Source organism: Tetrao urogallus (genome assembly GCF_951394365.1).
Source record: "Tetrao urogallus genome assembly, chromosome: 3".
Classification (NCBI taxonomy): domain Eukaryota; kingdom Metazoa; phylum Chordata; class Aves; order Galliformes; family Phasianidae; genus Tetrao; species Tetrao urogallus.
The window spans coordinates 49,784,903-49,806,852 of record NC_136815.1 but is presented as its reverse complement, the minus strand read 5'-3'; the positions used below and the strand labels follow the sequence as shown (position 1 = coordinate 49,806,852).

General features: G+C 43.2%; 2 protein-coding genes across 2 annotated transcripts in view; one reads left to right on the top strand and one right to left on the bottom strand.

The window, feature by feature from the left end:
* The window catches only part of PPP4R1 (protein phosphatase 4 regulatory subunit 1), a gene marked incomplete at both ends in the record, with an annotated part of 54,545 nt that extends 51,689 nt beyond the window's left edge, over positions 1-2,856 (top strand). The window contains 2 exon segments of the mRNA XM_079533879.1: positions 920-1,061; positions 2,693-2,856. Of these exon segments, the coding sequence (XP_079390005.1) occupies positions 920-1,061; positions 2,693-2,856 (306 nt within the window).
* Positions 2,857-7,291: 4,435 nt separating this feature from the next.
* Positions 7,292-21,035, bottom strand: RALBP1 (ralA binding protein 1; the record flags this gene model as incomplete). Its single annotated transcript, XM_079533278.1, has 9 exons — positions 7,292-7,555; positions 7,712-7,835; positions 8,218-8,339; positions 9,110-9,217; positions 10,430-10,561; positions 10,779-10,940; positions 12,536-12,885; positions 14,986-15,444; positions 20,792-21,035. 9 exons carry the CDS (start codon positions 21,033-21,035, stop codon positions 7,292-7,294), a joined length of 1,965 nt encoding a protein of 654 aa, XP_079389404.1.
* Between the last annotated feature and the right edge of the window lie 915 nt (positions 21,036-21,950).

Here is a 21,950-nt window from a genome sequence, read left to right as displayed (position 1 = left end):
AAGTTCTCAGAGTTGCCTGCACTTCCTTAGCCAGCTAGTGCAAGTTGGTTGAGAACAATGTGTTCTCAGCAAAATATGCAGAAGGAAATCATAGAATGGCCTGGGTTGAAAAGGACCACAATGATCACATAGTTTCAACCCCCCTGCTATGTGCAGGGTCACCAACCACCAGACCAGGCTGCCCAGAGCCACATCCAGCCTGGCCTTGAATGCCTCCAGGGATGGGGCATCCACAACCTCCTTGGGCAACCTGTTCCAGTGTGTGAAAAACTTCCTCCTAATATCCAACCTAAACCTCCCGTCTCAGTTTAAAACCAATCTCCCATGTCCTGTCACTATCCACCCATGTAAACAGTTGTTCCCCTTCCTGTTTATATGCTCCCTTCAAAAATCGGAAGGAAATGGTCAAATCTGGGGCTGTAGCAGAGGTGCTGACTATGAGTCAGTGTGACTGTTACTTAAACAGGACAGTTCTTTGAAGCATTTGGGGGAATGTGAGATTCGAGCTTATTTAGAGACGCATTGGGATAAGCGGATGTTAATTGTGATGAACCATCCTCACCTGAATATGGTGCCTAGTTCCAACAAAGACAGAATCATTCTTAAAAAATCAAGGGGAAAGTCTTTCGCTTTTTTCCCCCGATTTCAAATGTTAGTGTTTGAAAATAAAAAATAAGAAATTGAGACTTCATACAAAATAAAAGGGGCTTCCAGCTAAGCGTGAGTTTTCTCAGCCCTAATCTAGTTCATTGTGTGTGACTGTGCTAGAAAATATTGCATCATATTGTAAAGCATAGTGACTGCTACACATTGTATTCATGCTAGAAAGGTTATGAGATCTGTCAGCTCTGATTATGTGTTGGGATTTTTGTCTTCACCGTGCTGAAATGTAATGAAATTGCATCTGTCTTCTTGCCAGACTATCAGTGAAGATGACTGCCTGCCCATGGACCAGTTTGCTGTGCATCTGTTGCCACACTTACTACACTTGGCATCTGACAGGGTTCCAAACGTTCGAGTCCTGCTTGCAAAAACATTAAAGCAAACACTCTTAGAGAAAGGTTAGTGGTCAGAAGTAGTTGCAGTGGGCTGACTGCATGTCTTTTTGTCCCTCCGCTTTCCTATAGCCAGCTGGGAAAAGATGAAACAGCATGAGATGTGGGTCACAGTTGCCTTTCCAGTCTCCTTGGGGTGGGGCGTTACCTTAACTGAGATAAACCTTAAACCTCATTGTGTCATCAGAGCCACAGTTCTGTAATGCTGGAAAGTATGAGGTCACGCTCATGGCTTTTCCTGCCCCATTTTTTTTGAAAGAGTTGGGTTGTAGGAGTAATCGGGGTACAGAAAGTATGCATGAATGATGTGCAAGTGTGATTGAAGGAAAAAATCCTTCAACACAAATCTAGCATCTGTTCTCTCACTGGGGTGGAAGAGATGACTGCTGTTTGTTTTTATGGTTTATGGTAGCAGTGAGAAGGAAGTTTCTCTGGTGTCTGTTCAGGGGAACTAGGACACGCTGTGTTCAAATTGCAGACTGTGCTTAGGAAGGGATCCCCAGGGTGTAGCAGGTGCCAGAAGAGGCAGCAGTGCTCACATTCCAAAGTACTGTAATGGAAAATAGCATTAGAGAGTTTGTAAACCTGCAGAGTCTGCACTTGAACTACTTCATTTCTGGCCACTTTCTTCCTCAAAATACATACACTGGCTTGAGGACTGCCATTCTATCATAGAAGACTTTTGGGAAGATGGAAGTGGTGTGACTGAAATGCAAAATGTTTAGAACAGCACAAAGGATGCCCACTCAGTGAGCAGTAGGCTATCACTAGCTGTCATGTGTATGCTGGAGGCTCTGAGTAAGCATATGCAGTTTTGTGGATCAGCTGACGTGTGGTGATTTGTCATCCTCTGCTAACTGTGCCAAGGCTGCCCTTCTTGCTGTTAAAATATTCTGTTGAGATTTTTGTTGGCCTCAATATTTCTGTGTTCCCCTCCTGGATCGTACAACTCCATTCTGTATTGCCACTGTGTGAGCCCGTCACGCAGGCAGTCCCTGCCTCAGGGACACACACAGTGTGTGTGATAGGGGTGGGGGGCAGATTATGGAAGGTAGATATAAAAAAGTAAACTCAGAAGTCCTTTGCACCTCAGATCTGAATTGCCCTTCCTATGAGCAATCTATAATTATGTGGTTTTTGTGCAACTTGTGTTGCATAGTTTGTGAGAACTGTCGAATACTGGGGCTTCTTCCACTCTTATTAAATATTTTCTTTATTCTGTTTGATAACTATTTGGCAAGTCTACCAGTAAGATGGAATGGCATGACTGCGGGTTTGTAATACCTTCCCTTCATCACAAATACAAGCACGCTCCTTCCAAGTCTAATGTGTGTGCTGTTTACCCCTTGTTGGCCATGGAATCTGTTCTTCTTTTATTGATGGGCCGTAGAAATCTTGTACTTTTACCAGCGCTGTTAAGGAAACTCTGATTAGAAATACAGAATGATGTTTGTTTTGTAAATGAACGTAGGGATGTGTTGGAGCGGAGCTGTGGGCCTGCTCAGACATTGCAGTTTGACCGTACGTGTGCACTGTTTGTCTCCTGGATTTTGAGCCCTGTGGACTGCATGCTGAGGTTTGCCTTGAGGTGTCTGCTGCCCTTCGTTCCTCTAAGACTTCTGCGTTTTCTCTTACAGAGTATTTTCTAAATTCGGCCAACTCTCATCAAGAAGCTGTGGAGCAGACAATCATGGCGCTTCAAATGGACGACGACAGCGATGTCAAGTACTTTGCAAGCATACACCCTGCCAGTACCAAAATAGCGGACGATGCCATGAGCACTGCTTCATCAACGTATTGAAAATCTCCTGAATGTTGCTGTAATTAAAAACAAAAATTGAAACAAAATATCCTCGTGCTTCTAAAATGGTTGATAGAGGACAGCCTCTTTGGAAGGAGACATTTCTTGCCAGAACGAACAGGTGGATGTTATCTAAACCTGATGCCAGGGATTTAAATCAAGAAAATGTAAGCCTACTTATGTCAGCTTGACTTGAGAAAAAACACTGCTCAGAGGATTACTTTTGCCACCGAAGCCTTAAATCTTCTGTCTTCCTGAACAAATAAAACTTGAATTGGCAGATCATTTTCATTGTAGAAAGGATGTGATTTCCAGAGACCTGCGTTGTTTCTCCTGAGGAGTTAACTTAGCAAGTATTTTCTGTAGCAACTGATAGGTGAGATGGCTGGAAAGGCAAATCTGTACCGGGACGTGAGACCTCCAGTATTAGCGCTCAGAGATTTTATCGTTCAAGGACTCGATCTGTGTGCAGCTGGGCACACCCTTAAGTGGGAATAGCTTTCATGTGTGTCAATGGGGAAGGTAAAAATTTGGATTTCTCTTAAGGGCTCAGTGCTAACACTAAACTAGAATTTGATTTTAATCCTTAAATGCAGCATATTGCTGTGCCCATTAGCAGAAAACTTTGCTGAGTACCTGTGTCCTAATTATTTTCATGCTGGTCATGACCTAAAGGAAATTTATTAGCACATATACTTTAAGTCAGGTATTTTTAACTTGATCGTGATCAGCTCTGAGGTGCAACGTTTTTCTTCATTTACTGTACATATCTGTGAGCCTCCTTGGAGCGCTGCAGTCTTTAATCATGTTGTTTAAAGCTGTTGTGATACAAGTTGTTCTCTACTTGTCCAAATAAAATTTAATAATAAGATTGAAAACAATCTTGTGACCTTTTTCATACATTAAAAGAGTAAGTTTAAAATTCGTGTCTATTTTTTCCCCGCTTTCCTTACTCTGATGACTGCATGGGGAAAGGGGATTCTTTAAGGATTTTGTACTTTGAGATGATGCATACAGCACAGTGGATGCACTTTGGTCATGCAGGTGAGGTTTTGCTAGGTTCTCTCTCAAGAAGCTCAGATTTGCTTGGGCAGCCCACTGCTCTGGTGTGAAACCATGTCTTTGCCGAGGTGAACCCAAACAGCCGCCTCTGTTCAGACTTTAAACTGTAAGCCCACATTGCTTTTAAAGTGCATGCTGTTCTTTGGCTGCTTTTACTTCCTCTCCTGTAAGATGACTGCTACAGTGTCCACTTCTTTGTCTTCCAGGGGCAGCTGCTTATGGCACCTTTTCCTCCAGCCTGCGCAACCTCAAATGTGAGAAGCGTACTTTCCTGAGGAGGTAGAGGTGGCTGTGGCAGCTTTGTCCTTGATGTATTTTGGCAGAACGTTTTCATTTATCAATTGGGTGCCTGATCCCCTGACAGGTTAAGCTCAAGGAGGTGTCTCCTTGTTTCCCCCTTGTTTTCTTGGGAAAACAAATTGTGTGGCACTTTCCTCTCTAGTAAGTAGGAAGTTGCTATTTATTCCCCACCAACCCACTGTTTGACTCCTGAGTGCCACCATGGAGTTGGTTAAGAAAGAGTCACTTCTGTCTGCTTTGAAGCTTGGGTTTGTTGTGACTGGTGGTGTGGTTTGATTATGTTTGTTAGGCTTTTCCTGTACTTCTCATGTGCGGCTGTTCTGCTGCCATTCTGACGTGGTGTTGCTGTAACCCAGTACAGCCAAGCATCACCTCTGCTGCCTTCAGATATTCTCCAGCGTTTAGAGGTAAGATACATTTAAGTTGGAAAAAGTGATATTGGTCTTCAGATGCTGTTTCTCTTTGCTTTCTATTTCTTCAATTCTGGTGGAAGTCCACGCTTCTCCCTCAATAAAGATTCAGGCTGCATATCTACGTTTGTTCTTGGTCAGCATTGAACAGAAGGAGAGGTAGCTCCTAAACTGTCATCTGTTAGTCCATCTTTCCCAAAAGGAGGAAGTTCTGCCACTGCCTTCAGGGGCCAACTACCAAATTAGTATTTGCTATTTTGAACAGCAAGGGGCTGTTGTACAAATTCCTGGTCTTGGGGGTAAGATCCTGTTCTCGTGAGGGCTGCAGAGTAGCGGGCAACGTTCAGCCTGACCAAAAGAGGTGTTTGCATGAGTCTGGCAGCCCTCCTGTCTGAATGCAGAGCTGGCTGTCATGTCAGCTCCCCCCATCAGTGCTTTCAGACTCTGCCTTTCAGTTCTACTAAACAGAATTTGGATCAGAAGAAATGAGAGTTTGAGGTGATGGAAATGCTGTAGGGTTTGATTGTAGGACCATTTCCAGCTGACTGAACTGCACTGTGAAGGTAAGTAAACAGTTTTTTAACCATCTCACAGCTCTCCAGTCATAAATAGTTTGCTTTAAGTGCTGTCTATTTTTGCAACCTATTTTTGCTGCAGGGCAGTGATATTTCTACATGCCAGCTATTTCTAAAGGCGTAGCTGCAGGTGGTTCCAAATCCTGACTGTGAAAAGCAGAGGCTGCCAAGAGCAGGAGAGCTGCACTGTTTGACTGTCAAGAGAAACTGGAGTTAGTTTTAATTATTTGAGGTTTTCCTATAAGAATGAACCCAGCAGACTTGGTTTGAATCAAATGGCAACAAAAGCTTAAAGGAGAGTTGGGCTATTTCTGTCCTCTTGCTGTTTTGCTGTGCCTTCTTTTGATCTCTTTGTTGAGAGAGACCACTTCAAGTAAGTGAGCTTGGCAACATCTCACAGTGCTTCTGCCTCCAGCTGCTGGAGGCTGTTGTGAACAACAGCACTGTGGGCTTTTGCTGCTGATGGTGAACTGTGCTCGCTCCAGCTGCCATCTTCCCAAATGTGGGTGAGGCTGAGTTGCATGCTGAAAAATGACAGCCTTGTCAAATCTTTCTGACAGATTCAGATTGGTGGGTTGTTTTCTTTTCATATTCTTGGCTTCAAACCCCAGCATCCAGCACACCTGTCTGGGCAGTAGCAGGTCCTGGTGCTATGTGGGGCTGCATTAGAAAAAGACATTGTACATTATGAAGCAGATAATCTCCAAACTCCTTTCAAATGGCTGTTGAATTTATTTGCTTGATAAATACAATCCTAACAAAATAAAAGTTAACCAGATTAAGAGATTTTTCTGAAGAACATTAGAAAAATCTGTGACAATTCAATAGGAATTAGTGTGAAAGAAACAACAAAAAAAAAAAGTTTAAATATTGCCAGCATATATAAAATGTATGTAACGAAGGCAAGGGAGAATGCTCTATTTAACATCTGTCATCTGACCGCTTTTTGTGTTTATAAACTTCTTTCCAAATTTTAAAAAAATACTATGCAGTTTTCTATAACATATCAAAGCATTATTTGTACAAAATCAAATCATGGCCAATGCTTCACAACAGTGCAATAGATACAGAATTATAACCACGTCCAACAGGTGCTGAAAATAAATACCCCGATTGAGAAATAAGAGCAGCTCTCTGCACCTGCCCCAGGGGCTGAGGGAGAGGTTGCTTGTGACAGGAACAACGTCACGTCACGAAGAAACAGGAACTGCCCTCAGCTGCCTGCAGGGCCAAAGGTTTCAGAGGGGTGGAGGCAGGAAATAAAGCAGCCACCAGGCTGACTTACAACGCCAGCCCAAGGCTGTTGCTGGGCTCGGCGCCTCCAGCTGGTGCCGCTCCTTCAGGGAGGAACGCAGCACTGCCTTGCTGTAGGGCAGCAGCACAGACCTGTCTCACCGCGGGTGTGACGATTGTTTGCGAGTGAGCAGATGCATCAGCTGCACTGCCACACACCAACAGCTCTTGGTGAACGTTTCCATCATACAGAGACATAAGTAACATCGGTCAAGTTTTACATTTATTCAGTACACCTTGAAACAAAAAAAAGAAGTTTAAGGGCATGTCAGGTAAACGTGATACCCCACAGTCTCCCACCTTTTCAGCCAACCAAGGATAAATTTAAAGCTCCCATGTATATAATCTGCATCAGAAAGGTATCAAAGGCACAAGCAAGAAGTGACGAGGTTAATAAACAGAAATAATGGTGAATGAGTAGAATCGCGGGGCAAATAATGAGTACGTGTCGGTGTTTGCGCTCATCTGCTGGAAATGAGACCTTCAGTTCTGCTCTGATGAATGTAAATAATGGGTTTGGTTTAAAATAAAACTGTTACGGAATTATTGTAAATCACCTGAAGGAAACCAGTCTTGAAATAATCTGATAGAAGCTGGAGAACTCTTCTGGCCTCTCTGCACTCACCTGAGTGATGAGCAGAAGCCACAAGGAGTAGAGACAGCAGTCTCCAGGCTTAGCAGACAAAGTTCTTTACAGGATGCGCACAGCCAGCAACCAGTTGTGCAGTTTGACCCAAATGTCAGTTATTTGCACACGGTGGTTGATGTTACGTTACAAATACCCAAGGAGCCTGATCAAATAGGAGTTTCTTTCCTGTCTTTGCTTGGAGATGGCTTCACTTGCTGCTCCTTGCTTGCTTTTGGCTGCTCTTTGGCTGCTTTTGTCTCCAGGACCCCGTCCCTTTGCTGCTGAGAAGCAGCCCCACGCTTTTCCGCTTCCTCCTCCTCCTGTGCCTGCTGCTCTGACTTGGCTCGCTGCAACAGCCGGAGCTGCACGCGCAGCTCAATGATGGCCTCTCGCTCCTCGTGAATTGCTTGGTTCAGATGATTGTTCTTTATCTTTTAGGTAAGGAAAACACACGTCAGTGCTCCTCAGCCAGGCTGTACCTTGCACACAGCACCGCTTTGCTGCTAATACAGCAATGTACCAACACAAAATGATCTGTCCCCTATGGGGGAGAGTGCCCATTAATCCTAAGGTTCAAGTTATCTTACCTCCAGCTCCTCATTCTGCCTCTGCAAATCCTCCAGGATGACCTGCAGCTCCTCCTCATCCTCACTCTCACTTTCACTCTCTGAAGAATACTCCTCTGTTTCACTCCGGCCATGCTGCTGGCGACTGGAAGAGCAATGACAAGCTGAGATCACAACACTTGCCTACATTTGCCAGGACTGGAACACATTAAGTTTGCTCACGTTCACTGAATAATCTAAAGTGGCTTTGAAAACAAAATTAGGGTTTGGTTTAACAAATCCATGATTTCCTGTGGGGATGGTTTTTTGTGGTGCAAAGGTGTAGCTCCCATTAGATCATAACTTTGTTGCTGTACTATCAGAAAATATCCCAAAAGGTAAAAAGATGCAGAGGTTTCAATAAAAGGAATCAGCTTGCAAACGTGCTGATGTGCACAGAGTGATCTTTTAAGTGTGCTTTAGTTTTGCTACTTTTCCCCAGAGTGCATGCCTGGCTGGGGAGCTGAGGCAAGCAGTCTCCCTTTTACCTTTGTATTTCAGCTATTTCTGCACGAAGGCGATCAATTTCTTCCTTCTCTGAGGCTATTTGTCTCCGCAGAAACTGCTCCATGGCCAGCAGTTCTTCTTGCTCTGTTAAAATCTCATTCTCCTGCAACAAGCAATTAGTTGACTTACAGCCTTGGCTTTATGTTCTGTGGGAACATGCACTGAGGATTACTCTAATGCTGTGCCCTGGGAGGCAGCGATGCTGTTCCCTGAACTGCTTTCAGAAGTACTTAGCGTGCCCGCTTGGCACTGAGTCAGCAAAGACTTCAGCCCAACTCTAGGTTCAAAGCCACCAATGTCTGCTCTGAATCCTCAAGGTGATGGCTGTGCTGAACAGCTGTGGGGATGACGCACCGAGTTCTGGATGTGCGGCTGCCTGCTGCCTTAAATCACAGGGGAAAGCTCTGGGATAACCCACAGAAGCTAAATTCAAAGCTAGGTCTTTGAAGATTTATAGTGAGAGAAAAGTGCAGCAGAAGGAAGATCAAAGCTCTTGAGGCAAGTCAAGGCAGGCACAAACACCAAAAGAGCTGCCTTATTTCCCTTTGATCAGCAGGAAAAGAGTTAACAGTCCTAACTGTGGTCACTGCTTTGTAAGCACGTGAACAACAAAGCCTACTTGTTGCTGCACACCATCTCCTCTCTGCCTGAACAGCAGCCTGCTCAGCTTCAGGCGCACTCCTGCAGTCTGCATGCTTTCCCTGCTTTATTTAGTACTCAAACAAAGCCTCGGATTTTAACAGAGAGACTGAGAGGCCCATTTAAGCCCCTTATGTTTTCAATTATATTAGAAGGAATAAGTACATGCTTAGTAACTGACAGATGCGGAACACGAAAATACAGCATACAAACTGCTGTGTGCTTGCCATTTACCTGAGCAAGTAGAATATTTATAACTTCCTCATTCTCATTCATTTCTTCTTTGGAGACATCCTCCTTGGAAAGGCTGGCAATTTCTTGTGCAATCTTTGTTTCACACTCCTGCCAGAGAAAGAGGACAGTTCTGAAAAGGCCACCTGCCCCACTTACTAGTCACTGCTATGGAGAGGTTTTTTTCAACATACTATTTTTCAAATTTAGAACCATAACTCTTGTTTTGAAAAGTTTTCAGGAAGATGCTTTTAATTTCAGCATTTGCAAAACAAAATGGCTGCGTTCATTGCTCACCCAGTGCTCTGGGTCACAGCACAGTTTAAAAAATGCTGCTGGAAGTTCATTACCTGAGCCTTCAGTCATCCCTTTTGTTGGGCCAGAACACACAGTGTTAAGCATGGAGTGGATATGAGCTCTGTCAAATGTTGTTTTAGTCAGGCACTGTTTTAAAAACAGCTGGAGGGTGAAGGTGCCGCTCCTCAGCCATTTAGGAATTAAGATGGAAAAAAGAGACATGCACTGAAAAGATTGAAAGGGGGGGGGGGGGGGTTGATCTAATTCCCTTGCATTCTCATCTTTTGTGAGAATGCTCAGATGTTTTGTTTTGAGTCATATGAAAAGTAAGAATTGGGATATCTGCTTCACCTACAGCATACCAGCCTGAATACAAGTGTAAGAGACTAAGCTCGTGCTCCAGCAAAGGCTCAAATGATTCTTTTTTCCACTGAGCCCACAGCATTATTAAGCCATGCTACACCCACACCCCCCAATGCCTGGTTTATCTGTGTCTCTCTGTGTACCTTGGGGAATGCTTTCACAACTGTCACAGCTGTATCAAGTCATTAATGGCGCACTTTTCCCTAAAAATCTAGTTATATTCTTACGTTTTCACAACTCAAGAGTACTGTAAGTAATACCAGAAATCTGCAAATTTAATTCTAGAATGTAACTTTATGTTTCTCTTTAGAATTTGCATGCTAAAAGTCACAGAGCAGAGCAGGAAAGCATAATGAAAGGCTTTGGTGGCAGCCACGCTTTCTAAATCCAACTTAAAACCCCCAGAGTACCAAAAATCCCTACCTGTCACAATCTGTGAGCATTAGAAGCCCCCAATCAATGGTTATAGAACCATCTCACAGTCGTTGCACTCTGAACTACTGGGCCAGGCAGTAAGGCTGAATGATGCACCCCAAGAAATGGGGATGAGCAGTGAATAGCCGATAGTCATGAAACTTGGGCAAGAATCGCTGCAGTTAGAAATACTCCCAGCTCATTTTCATCTATGATCTACCTTTGGGCAATAAATTGCAAGCTACTCACTTGTCTCTTGGCTTCTCTTAGCTTCCTCTTAAGAGCTGTTAAAATTCTTTGCACCTCCCAGAGTCTCTCTTCTTTGGATAAGTCTTTTATCCCTGCCTGCAAGTCTCGGTGTAAACAGTTCAGTAGGAACTCCTAGAAATATTACCAAGGCAATTAGTGTCAGTGTATCAAAGCAGGGGAAAAAATACAGCACTGGCTTCATGACAAAAGGCATGGAGTTCTGCTTTTCAAAGCAGGTGGCATCCCACAACAGGACAATTGTGACACAATTACACTCTTCTGAAAGTTTACTGCTGAATTTATTAAATCCAGGACAAAACCAAACCAAACAACTGAAGTATTCACCAACCTGTCGTCTGATTTCTTCTTTGATGCTTTCCTGTGTCTCTGGTAGTGCCGGCATGGTCGCCATATTTGACCAACGAAGAGGTTTTGTCACCTGTTTTAGGGTCACATTCCCAAAGAACTCTTGAACGTGTGTAAAAAATACGTACAGGACACGGTTGCTGATCTGAAAGGAAGGGCATGGAAGATGAGAACTCTGGTTAGGATGATTTCTTCACATAATCTGCACCTGTGAAGCACAGCATCTTTCTCCAGAAATGCAACAGCCTTCCATCAATTGCAAATACATAGAATGGGTTTGGATTGGAAAGGACCTTTATGATCATCTATTTCCAACCTCCCTCCTATAGGCTAGGACACCTCCCTCTAGACCTCCCCATCCAACCTGGCCTTCAATGCTTCCAGGGAGGGGGCACTCACAGCCTCATTGGGCAACCTGTTCCAGTGTTTCACCACCCTCACAGTGAAGAATTTCTTCCTAATATTTAGTCCAAATCTACCCTCTGCCAGTTTAAAGCCATTTCCCCTTGTCCTGTCCCTACCTGCCCTTATAAAAAGTCCCTCCCCAGCTTTCCTGTAGGCTCCCTTCGGGTTCTGGAAGGCCACTATAAGGTTCCCCCAGAACCTTCTCTTCTCCAGGCAAGAGAGCCCCAGCTCTCTCAGCCTGTCCTCATAGGGGAGATGCTCCAGCTCTCTGACCATCTCTTTCTTTTTGCTCACACAAAGATGGAAGTGATAGCAACAGGTAAGCAGGAACACCAAACATACTGCGCTACAGATGGCTGCCTTCTCTCTCCTCCCAAAACTTCAGTATTTTCACCAACTTCTCTCTCAGATTTAAAACAGTTTTTAAAAAAAATTGTTTGAAAGGAGCTGCTACCATATTCCTTGCTTTAAAATGAGACAGAAGCAAATATTTATTCTGATGCTGTACCTTCCATTAAAATTTAAAAACACGGCCTGAAAGAAGGATTAGAATTCTGTCTCTGCCTGTATTTTACTTGCTAAAATCTACTCAACAATGAGGCGTGATTGGGCCTGCATCATTTTACATTAATTGTTGCTTTTTGATAGAAAACAACTGGCACAGCAAAACAGCAGAGAAGAACAGCCCTTGTCCCACTAGGCCTCCACACGGACTCTTAATAAAGCAGTGCTTTTCTGACAGGTGGACTTTCTTCTAGACCACCCACACCCACTGCCCTGTTTCCGGTGGCATGGACAGGACTGATTCTGAGCTGCATTTAATACAAAGTTGTTTATTAAGGAATTAACCAGTCCAGAAACCACCAAAACCTTCCTAGAAAACACATCAGCAATCTGACTGCAGACACCACAGCCATTATACCCAAGTCATCACAAGATCTGTTTGCAGCACAGGGTTCCGTGGCTTGATAGTGAAATTAAGCAACAAATTAGTCTTCATTAAGTCATCACTGTGTCAGAAACCCAGAAATTCTTCATTCGCTTGAATTACCAGATGAATTCAATGTTGAATAAAATAAAATAAAATAAAAAAGCCCTGTCAGCAGTCTTTGCAGTGTTTTCATAGCTGATACCAGGCCCACGCTATGCAAACTCACCCTCAGAAAGCCTTCCCCCCCCACTTTCTGTGCATTTTATGTTCCCAAAGTATAAAGAAGAGCTTTAATTCAGCTTAACTGTGTCAGACGGTGCCTGACTCACACCTGCAAGAGAACCCCTATAAAGAAGCCTTTCTTGTGCTGACGCTCTGCTCTAGCACTTGTGTGGGGCACGTACCTGGACAGTAGGGCTGAGCACTATAGAAATATTCTGGATGTTCATTTTTGTTTCCAGTTCCTTTGCGATAACGTGGTCCATGTGCACAATGAGCCAAGAAATGAGGAGATGGTTACACTCGGGCAGCTCCTTCAGCAGCCTCTGGCACTCCTGGACTTTCTCAGCTTCTGTGCTCTTTCCACAAGCATCTTCAAAGCGGGGCATTAGCTCTTTGGTAAGCAGGTTTTCAGGCAGTTCCCGTAGGTACTGTTTCAGCAAGCTGGCTACTGTGTTGGGCTCGTATTCTTCCAGGTTGGGAGATTCTTCTCGGTCATAGGCTGCTTTCAGCTCGTCAACTTTTGACTTTATTCCTGAAATATTTAAATAAAGAAGACAATTCTTCAACTCTGTGTGCATAATAGTTATGTCTTTTTTTTTTTTTTTTGAGAAGCACTTATTTCTCTTCTCCTTGCAAATTAAACTAATTGAAAATACCTTTCAAAGTCTATTCGTATGTGACAAAGTTAAAACTGCAACTCAGGATTAACTTGGTTAATACTGTATCTAAAAGCACTGAGCACTGCTATGAGGCCCAAACCCAGCACTGCTGTCATTCCAAATCAGCTGGGCCCAGCAGCTCCTTTACATCGAAGAACATGAAATAGGTGAGGAACGAGAGGGTAATGCATGTTTCAGAGAATCACAGAATTGCTTGGGTTAGAAGAGACCTCAAGGATCACCAAGTGCAACCCCCCTGCCGCAGGCAGGGCCGCCAACCTCCAGATCTGGTACTAGACCAAATTGCCCAGGACTGCATCCAACCTGGTCTTGAACAACTCCAGGGACTGAGCATCCAAAGCCTCTCTGGACAGCCTGTTCCAGCACCTCCCCACTCTCTTTGTGAACAGCATCCCACTGACATCCAACCTAAACCTTCCTGCCTTGAGCTTAAAACCATTCCTCCTTGTCCTATCACTGTCAACCCTTGTAAAAAGTTGATTCCCCTTGTTGTTTCTCTCCATTTAACTTCTCTCGAGTTACTCAATAACAGCCCTAAACCAAACAGCAAATATGGCCTTATCAACTCCAAGACTGCGCAAGAAATTCTACAAGAGCCTTCTTCTCAGAAGAGCCTCTGTGAAACCAATCCCACACAATTTAGTTTCTAGGTCTCCAGCTAGAGGAATCTCACATAGCATTTTGGTTTAAGGCAAAGTATAAATAAAGAGGTGTTCATGTCATTATTCAGCCTTGCCAGTACTTTTTGCACAGTAGTTTTACAACTCAGTGACATTCAGATCTTTCGTAAGTCAGAAAAGTTTCTTTCTTAAAGCTCAAATACCCATTTGACTTTCTCTGACTTACTGTACCTGGCTCTGGTACAATGAACAAAGCTGGGTGCACCCAGCCCACAGTAAATGCCAGCTAAAATGTGCTCTATTTCATGTCCAGATATGTTACTCATCACAAGTGCTGTACACTGCTAGGCCACTGCCTTTCAGAGCTCTCAATTTAAGTACTCTTGCACACACCAGAGGGTGCTATTGCACTGGAGAACACCTGGACATCATAGAAACATGTAAACCTGTATAAACATCAAGAACACCGTGTGGAAAACAAACCTTCTGTGAACATTTCCAAACGCAGCATACCCTGAAAAAAAAGTACTGCCAGAATGATCCCACAGATGAGAGAAAGAAACTGCTGAGCATCCCTACCAAGTACCATGCAGACCATCAGCATAAGGACAGCTTAATGAAGCCTTTAGAAATTGTCTGATTACTGCTTTGCAGCACTGGCAGTAACTTGTCCCAGGTGCTTTCCCCCAGGTTCCTTTTCTCACTTTTTGTTTTTGCTCCCTTAAACGTGCAAGCTGAAGTCCTTGCTTGGGTTTCACTGCACAGAGTTCACAAAAGGACTGCTTTGTTTAACACGACTACAGACCACGCTGCTTTATGTAAGTAGGTGTTACACAACTACTGTGGTTAATTACCCTGTTGTGGCTAAGCTAAAATGTGAAACTTGCATTTTCTGCTTATTAGTGACTTTGCCCAGACAAAAGAAGCTTTTAAGAAGAAAAATATACACAGGAAAAAGCAACAGTGAGAAGCTTAAGTCACAAAATGGTTATTTCTCATCTTTGCTTTTGCCATCAACTAGCACAGCATTTCTCATGCAGAAGTAATAAAAATAAAAAAAATACAAGCTTGCCAATGCAGCGCATTTTATTCATACTTACCATCATCCTATCACAACAGGTCAATTTAAAGATATTTTTACTGCCTTTAAGCAGTACCATGACATGAGCAACTTTTCTGGTATTTTAGGGTTTGCTTAGCTTTAGCCACCTGATTATCTTTTCAATAATTAAAATCAAAGCAGCTTTAAATAGCATCTCTAGGTGTTTAAAGTGGTAAAACAAGAAGACAAATGCAAACTAAAGAACCCGTACATCAGCACACTCAGAATACCTGAAACTCTGTAGATGCCTTCACACTTCATGCCATACTTCTCTACGTAATCTATACATTCACGGAAAACTGCAGGCAGGCGGATGCCATCATACATCATGGTCCTGTCTACTGCGTCAGACAACGGAATGCCAAACACAGGTCTGTGACTTGGAACATCCACTTGAGGTATCTCTGGCTCTTGAATTGGCTTTTTCTTTTTCTTCTTCTCTTTCCACTGTTTTACAACATCTGCTGCAGTTAAGTCTTTCGATTTCTTCTCTTTGTGTTTGTCTTCCTTATGCTTGTCTTCCTTGTGTTTTTCATCTTTGGGTTTCTCTTTTATTTTAAAATCCTTTTCCTTTTTTTTGGAAAAGCTGGGTTTCTTGAAGACATGTATTCCCTTGGACCGCTTCAACTTGGAAGGACTTTCAGCTTCATCGCCAGAACTGTCCTCTTGGAAGGCAGCATAACCTTCCGCTAGGAGGCAAAGGAGGGAAAGGCAAGAGGACAACTGTAAGTTGGTTTGCTTTGTGGATATTCAGCTAGGAGAGAAAAAGTAATATCTAAGGAGGAGAGAGAAGTTACAGGTAAAAACATAGTGTCTGCCTCACTCTTCCAAAGGCTTCTTGTAGTTGTTACACAATGAAGTGGACGAAAACTAAACTGAGATTGCAACAGTCACATCAAAGATAAGCCACACTGCTCCTGCATGATCTAAACAATTCATGCTTTACATACTTACTCATAATTGCAATGTCCATCTTATGTGCTAGTTTCCCATTTAATAGTCAAGGAAACGCAAAAGAAAAAGAACCGTCTCGCAACTTCTCTATGTTCCTGCAATCAACAGTATAAGAATCATTAAGGATCATCTACTACATACATATAAGCCTAAAAACCCTTCTAATGAAGAACAAACACAACTTCAGTCACTGAACTCTCCGACCCCATTCCAAAATGTTATGAATTTTAAGACAAGCATGAAATTAGTCAAGTTACAGTCTCAAACAAAATGCCAAAAAAAAAAAAAAGAAAGTCCAAGCAAACTTACTTTTCCATTTGAAGAACAAAACAACTCCAGTAACACTACCACTGTACCTGTCAGTGAAGTTGTATTTTTGTCTTAAAAACTGTACGTGAGATCTCCAAATGAGTCTGTGGCACAGCACGCTGTTTCAGCACCAAAACACCAAGTGTCCTTTAAAGCATCTGCACCAGCATTTTCATTAACTACGCCTCCGCAGCTGGCCCTGCCTATCCTTCAGGCAACAACAACGAGGTGGATTACAAAAGAACAGCCAAACAACAAAAAACTCCATTAACTAAACAAAAAACCCCAACCAAAACCAACAACATAGAAACCAATGCAACTTCCAAGTCAATTCATTGCGATTTTACACACAGTGTGCCCCAAAGAAAGCAAGCCTGAAACTTGTTCAACAAAGAAGGCATTTCACCTGCATGTCACCTGCACGGCCTACATCCCCCAATGCAGTGGAAAATAAGCTCTTTGCCTCAGTGTTATACAGATGTCTTGACACTCTTCCATCACCTGTAGACAGTGCCTCTGCCTGAATGAAGCACAGTGACAGCCAAGTGCTGCTTCTAACTGAACAGACCTAGTTGGTGGAAAATTACACCCTTCCTTAAGTGATGTGAGAAAGCCTAATGGAAAGATGAGAGGTTGTATGTCTGCAGGCGAGACACTTTGTGCAAAACAACCTTTATTCACCTGTTCCAAAAGCTGCAGCTAGTTTACCGGCAGAATTTCAGCACATCCAAAGAGCTCTCTATATTTTGAAGCCTTCTTATATGCTTTGTAAGTAGCATTTAATAGAGAAAAACACGAAATGTATTAAAACGTGGGGCTACAATCAAATAACTACAATCACTTGACCAGCTTTCCCATCCTGGACTCTTTCCTAGGACAACCAAACACATGTTCCATGGAAGAATGGAGAAAGACCTACTGGAGAATGAACAGCAACCAGGTCTTGACCTCCCCATATCGCTATATCACTGCTCACTCTTCTTGTAAACTAGAAATGAAAATGGGTACGGAAATCTGCAATGCATAAGCTAAGGATTCAGTTCTGGGATAAGGACAGCACTGATGTATCAGGTGCAGGACAAAGCAGTACACCTCACCATCACTTCCTGTCAGAACAAGATAGGGCTGGCACAGATTTAAGATGGGGTTCCCAGATGTCACCCCTGAGCAGAAATCTAAATCTTCACCAAAGGGAGACTGGAACAATCTGTCCTCAACACCTCCACCTGGGTAGCTGTAACAGTGCCCCATCTAACAAAGTGGGGTTCTTCCCAACACATGCACCATGCCCAGTGTCAGCACACACAGTGCCAGTCAGCACAAGGAGCCTGCACTTGGAGGCTGATTCCAGCAATAAGCAAAGCACCACATTGCAACACTCCATGCTGCAAAACAAATTCTTAATGCTCTTCAAGTCCTTCAGTAACACCAGTAACAGCACGTTACTGAAACTGGTATTTCTTGACTTCATGAGAAGACATGAAGCAGCAAGTCACATACAAAACCAGCCTACTTTGTCTCAGCAACGTAAGTTTATAAATGTATACTAATGAGAGATTCACAGAGAATCTCTCACCCATACCACAAGGGAGTTTCTATGTCTTCCAGAGTAGGCTAATTTTATTTAGAAGTAACCGTACTTCTGGTAATAATATTACAGCACCTCTTTCACCAGAGACACAATATATTGAAACACAACCCAAATTTATACAGAAGAAAAATAATTGAAAGCACATGATAAATCAGGTAATTTTAAATGTAGAACGTTACATTACATCACAGAATATCCCAACTCGGAAGGGACACAAGGATTGAGCACAACTTCCACAAAGGACCACAAAGGACCACCCAGAACTGTTCTCCAAACGCTCCTTGAACTCCAGCACTCAGGGCCGTGCCCACTGCCCTGTGCAGCCCGTTCCATGCCCACCGCCCTGTGCTGCAGCCCCTGTCCCTCACCCCCAGCTGCCCTCCCCTCACACAGCTCCATGCCGTTCCCTCAGGCCCTGTCGCTGTCACACGCAGCAGAGCTCAGCGCTGCCCTCCGCTCCCTGTCAGGAGCTGCAGCTGCCATCAGGCCTCCCCTCAGCTCCTCTGCTCTGTGCCGAGCAAACACAGGGACCTAAACTTGCATGGCACACTCTAGATCCTTCAGTGTTACTGTAGCCCTCCTCTGGATGCCCTTGGATGGTTTGATGTCCTTTTTATACAGTGGGGCCAAACCTGCAGCCAGTGCTGGAGGTGAGGTGGCACAGCACAGAGCACACAACCCGTTGCCCGGTGGCAGTGCTGGGCCTGGTGCAGTCCAGGCTGTGGGTGGCCCTTCTGGCAGCCAGGGCACTCTGCTGGCTCAGGTCTGAGTTGCTGTCAGCCATAATCCCAGATCCCTTTCTGTGGGGCTGCCCTCCTGCCTCTTGTCCACAGGCTGTACATCTATCTGGGTTGGCCCCATCCCATGTGCAGCATTCGGCACTTCTCTTGTTCGGCTTCACGTGGTTGGTGATTGCCCACTCCTCCCACCTGTCATGATCTCTCTCCAAGGCCTCTCTGCCCCAAAAGGATTCAACAGCTCCTCCCAATTTACTGTTGTCCACAAACTTACCAATATAATTTGAAGTCCTACATCTAAGTAATTGATGAAAACGTTAAAGAAAACTGGCTCTAAAATAGAGGCCTGCAGCACCCCACTAGTGATGCCCACCAGCCTGATGTAACCTCGTTTACTAAAGACTTCCAACCCCAACTTGAGAGTTGGCTGGGAGTTTATTGTTACTGCAGTCATAGTCCTCCAGCTCAGGGCTCTGGGGGTCTCACGGAGCCCATCATCAGTGTTGAAGACAAGTGAAGGCGTCAAATGTTTCTCATTAAAGTGATCAACAAGTAATTGTTTAAACACCAAATTACATAACCATAGCAGGTTGTGTATTGTCCAAAAAATCGAAACAGGCGGGCAGAAAAGCCACCAGATACCCCTGTTCAATTACATAAGTAGAATGTTCCGGGTATATCTGCAGAAATCACCATGTTTGGATTGTACAAGAGATACCAGAAGCTTTGTATTCAACTCAATCCTATATCTGACTGGTAATTACAAGACATACATACAATAGGGTTAGGATACGCTGAATGCTTTTTATGTTACAGCTGCAAGAGAAGATGTGACTGTTCCTGCATTTTGCATGTACGTCATTTTTATACTTCACCTCTAAACTCCTCTAACAAAAAATTGCTTTGCATCAGCTGTACAATGTGTTATAATCTCTTGTGGAAAAGAGCAGTTACGTTGCTAGCAGTGTACAGATCTGCAGGTACTTGCTGAAGTAGCATTCTTCCTCTTCAGCTTTCAGTCTGACTACTGCCATGAGACATGCAGATTACACCACAAAGAAAGCCATACTGTATATAATGCTGATCTCTCACAATTCTAAATTCATACGCGGCATTCACGGCATACATTTAGAGGCAGGAGGGCAGCATTACCAAAGTTGATTTGCAAAGACGAGAAAAGCCCTACAGACAATGGCTTTATTTTAGAACCAACTAATACAGATTTTATCATAGGATTATAAATTGGCCTGGGTTGAAAAGGATCCCAAAGATCATCTAGTTTCAACCTCCTGCCACGGGCAGGGTCGCCAACCAGGCTGCCCAGAGAATCAGCAATTCAGTATTAGTATTAGGCTAATGTTATTTACAAGAGGAAAAATAAGGTATAAGCTTTCTTAAAACCTGTAGGAACTTTGGTTGTTAGTTTTAACTAGAGGGTAACATGGTTTTGAGTTACAGTACCCTTTAGGCACAGGTCTTCTGAACTGTGGTAGAAGCAACAATTCCTGCACTCCAGGAAATCGCTTTGATTAAAAGTAGTGCAGCGGCTGCAAATTCTTAATGAGTAATTATTTGAATGTGTGCATGTTTATTACAAATGGTCATCATATTCATTCCAAAAAGCCATAATGTGGTGTGCTGTCTCAATGGCTTTGGTACTCCCAGTTTCACTTCTAGGAATTAGCAAGGTACAAAGGCATCCATAACATCCAGAACTTGGGCCATGTACAAAGGCAATGTAAAACATGGAAAAATATTGTGAAGCTTTGTCAAAAAAAGAAAACAACTCAATTGGGTGGCTGTGATACTTAGGTTTTAGAGGGTTGGAATTGGATTGGAGAAAACTGCATGATTAGACTAAACTAAGAAGCTAATGCAAAAAAGGATGCAGGTTATTAGTCTCCAATGAGTGGTGCAGTGTGCATACGAAAGCTTGAAATGTTAAGTAATAACAAACACTGAATTCACAAGGCATGAAAAAAGAGACAAGCTCAATGCTGTTTAAACCAAGTCTTTCAAATTTAGAAGTGTAAAATTCAGGTCAAATTTAGAGCTTTACTTTCGCTAGTGTTTCAGCTAAAATTTCAAATAGCATCTATTTGGAAATACACTTGGAAATCTTTACTCAGGATCTGAACTGATAATGCTATAGGACTATCATGCCAGGCAATTACCAACACACTGCTAAAGGCTTTACATAAATACGTTTATCAGCAATTCTGGCATGTGCTCGGTGCCTGTACAACAACGAAAAAGTCCTTTTCATGAAGAGAAACAGGTATTGCACAAAGTGTGTAAGTTGTGTAAGTTCACTTCCTTCACACCTAAACAGGTTTAAAGAGGAAGAAACCACAACAATAAAACCAACACTGGGAATACCAGGCAATTTTGAGAAAGAAAGAGAGAAAAAGGACTTAAGCATGAGATAAGAGGTCGCCTACTCACTTCTTTTTTCTTTCTTTTTAAATTTTCCTTTCTTCTTCCCATGCTCCTTTTCATCATCAGATACTATATCTGGAGGCTCATGCAAGCTGTCGTGAGGTGGCGAAGGCTCACCAGTACGGTACAACCCAGGGAATTTTGTAGGGCTGATCTCTTCAGAGCTGGGAGTACGAGCAAGACCCCCACTGTGTTCTACCCGACGGTGTTCACTGGGGCTGCTGGTGGGAGGCAGGAAGCACTCGGTCATTCTGATTCCCTGATATCAAAGTGAAATCTTCTGCTACCTGTCCATCACACCTGTAGCAGGAAAAAAAAACAAAATGAAAAACCATGAAAAAAATGTTAACAGTCATTTTCAAAGCACTTCGTTTAGAGCTCTACCTTGGAAATGTAACAAACATCAATGCCTTTTACAAGGAACACTCCACCTGATGTCATGAGGCAACAATAAAACAGAGCAGGCCTTAAGCTTAGTGCTTGCAGAATCTAGCATTAGCTGCCAAGTCATGCTAACACAATAGGAGAGCTGTTATTTTAACCAGCTTTGCTTTACACCACACCAAACATTACGTATTAAGTATCAGAATATAGATATAGATATAGAGAGATTCTTACAAAATTCAGAGGCAGTTGTTATGAAACAGCTAACTTTGCATCTTGAAATAAAATAGGATTGTTTGGAAGCTCAGAGTATCTATGAAGACTGCATTTGCACCAAGACCACTTTCATCTTTCTCAAGCATATTTTATAAATGCAAATAAGAACTTGCCTAACCTGTTGCAGGAAGAGAGGGGAAAAAAAAAGTCCTGAAATCAAATCCATCATCTAATTATGCAAATGTAAAGAAGATAGAACAAGTAGAACTGTTTTTTTTTCCTGGTATGCAGCAATCAGCACTCAACCTTTGAAGAGGCTACACCAGACCCTCTGTACCCAGATCCTTCTGCGCTGTTTCATAGGGAGTTCTGGCAAAATTAAAACTAAGATGAAGATTGCTAAAAGAAACCAATACGTAAATTCCCAGTAATGGAACTCATTAGCAAAGAACAATTCCCAATGTAGATGAATTTCAGGAATTCCACAGGACAGTGATGCCACATGGAATGTCAGCTTTCTGAATTTGGCCCTTTGTGACTGAACACTGCTCTGCCTGGAGCGAGA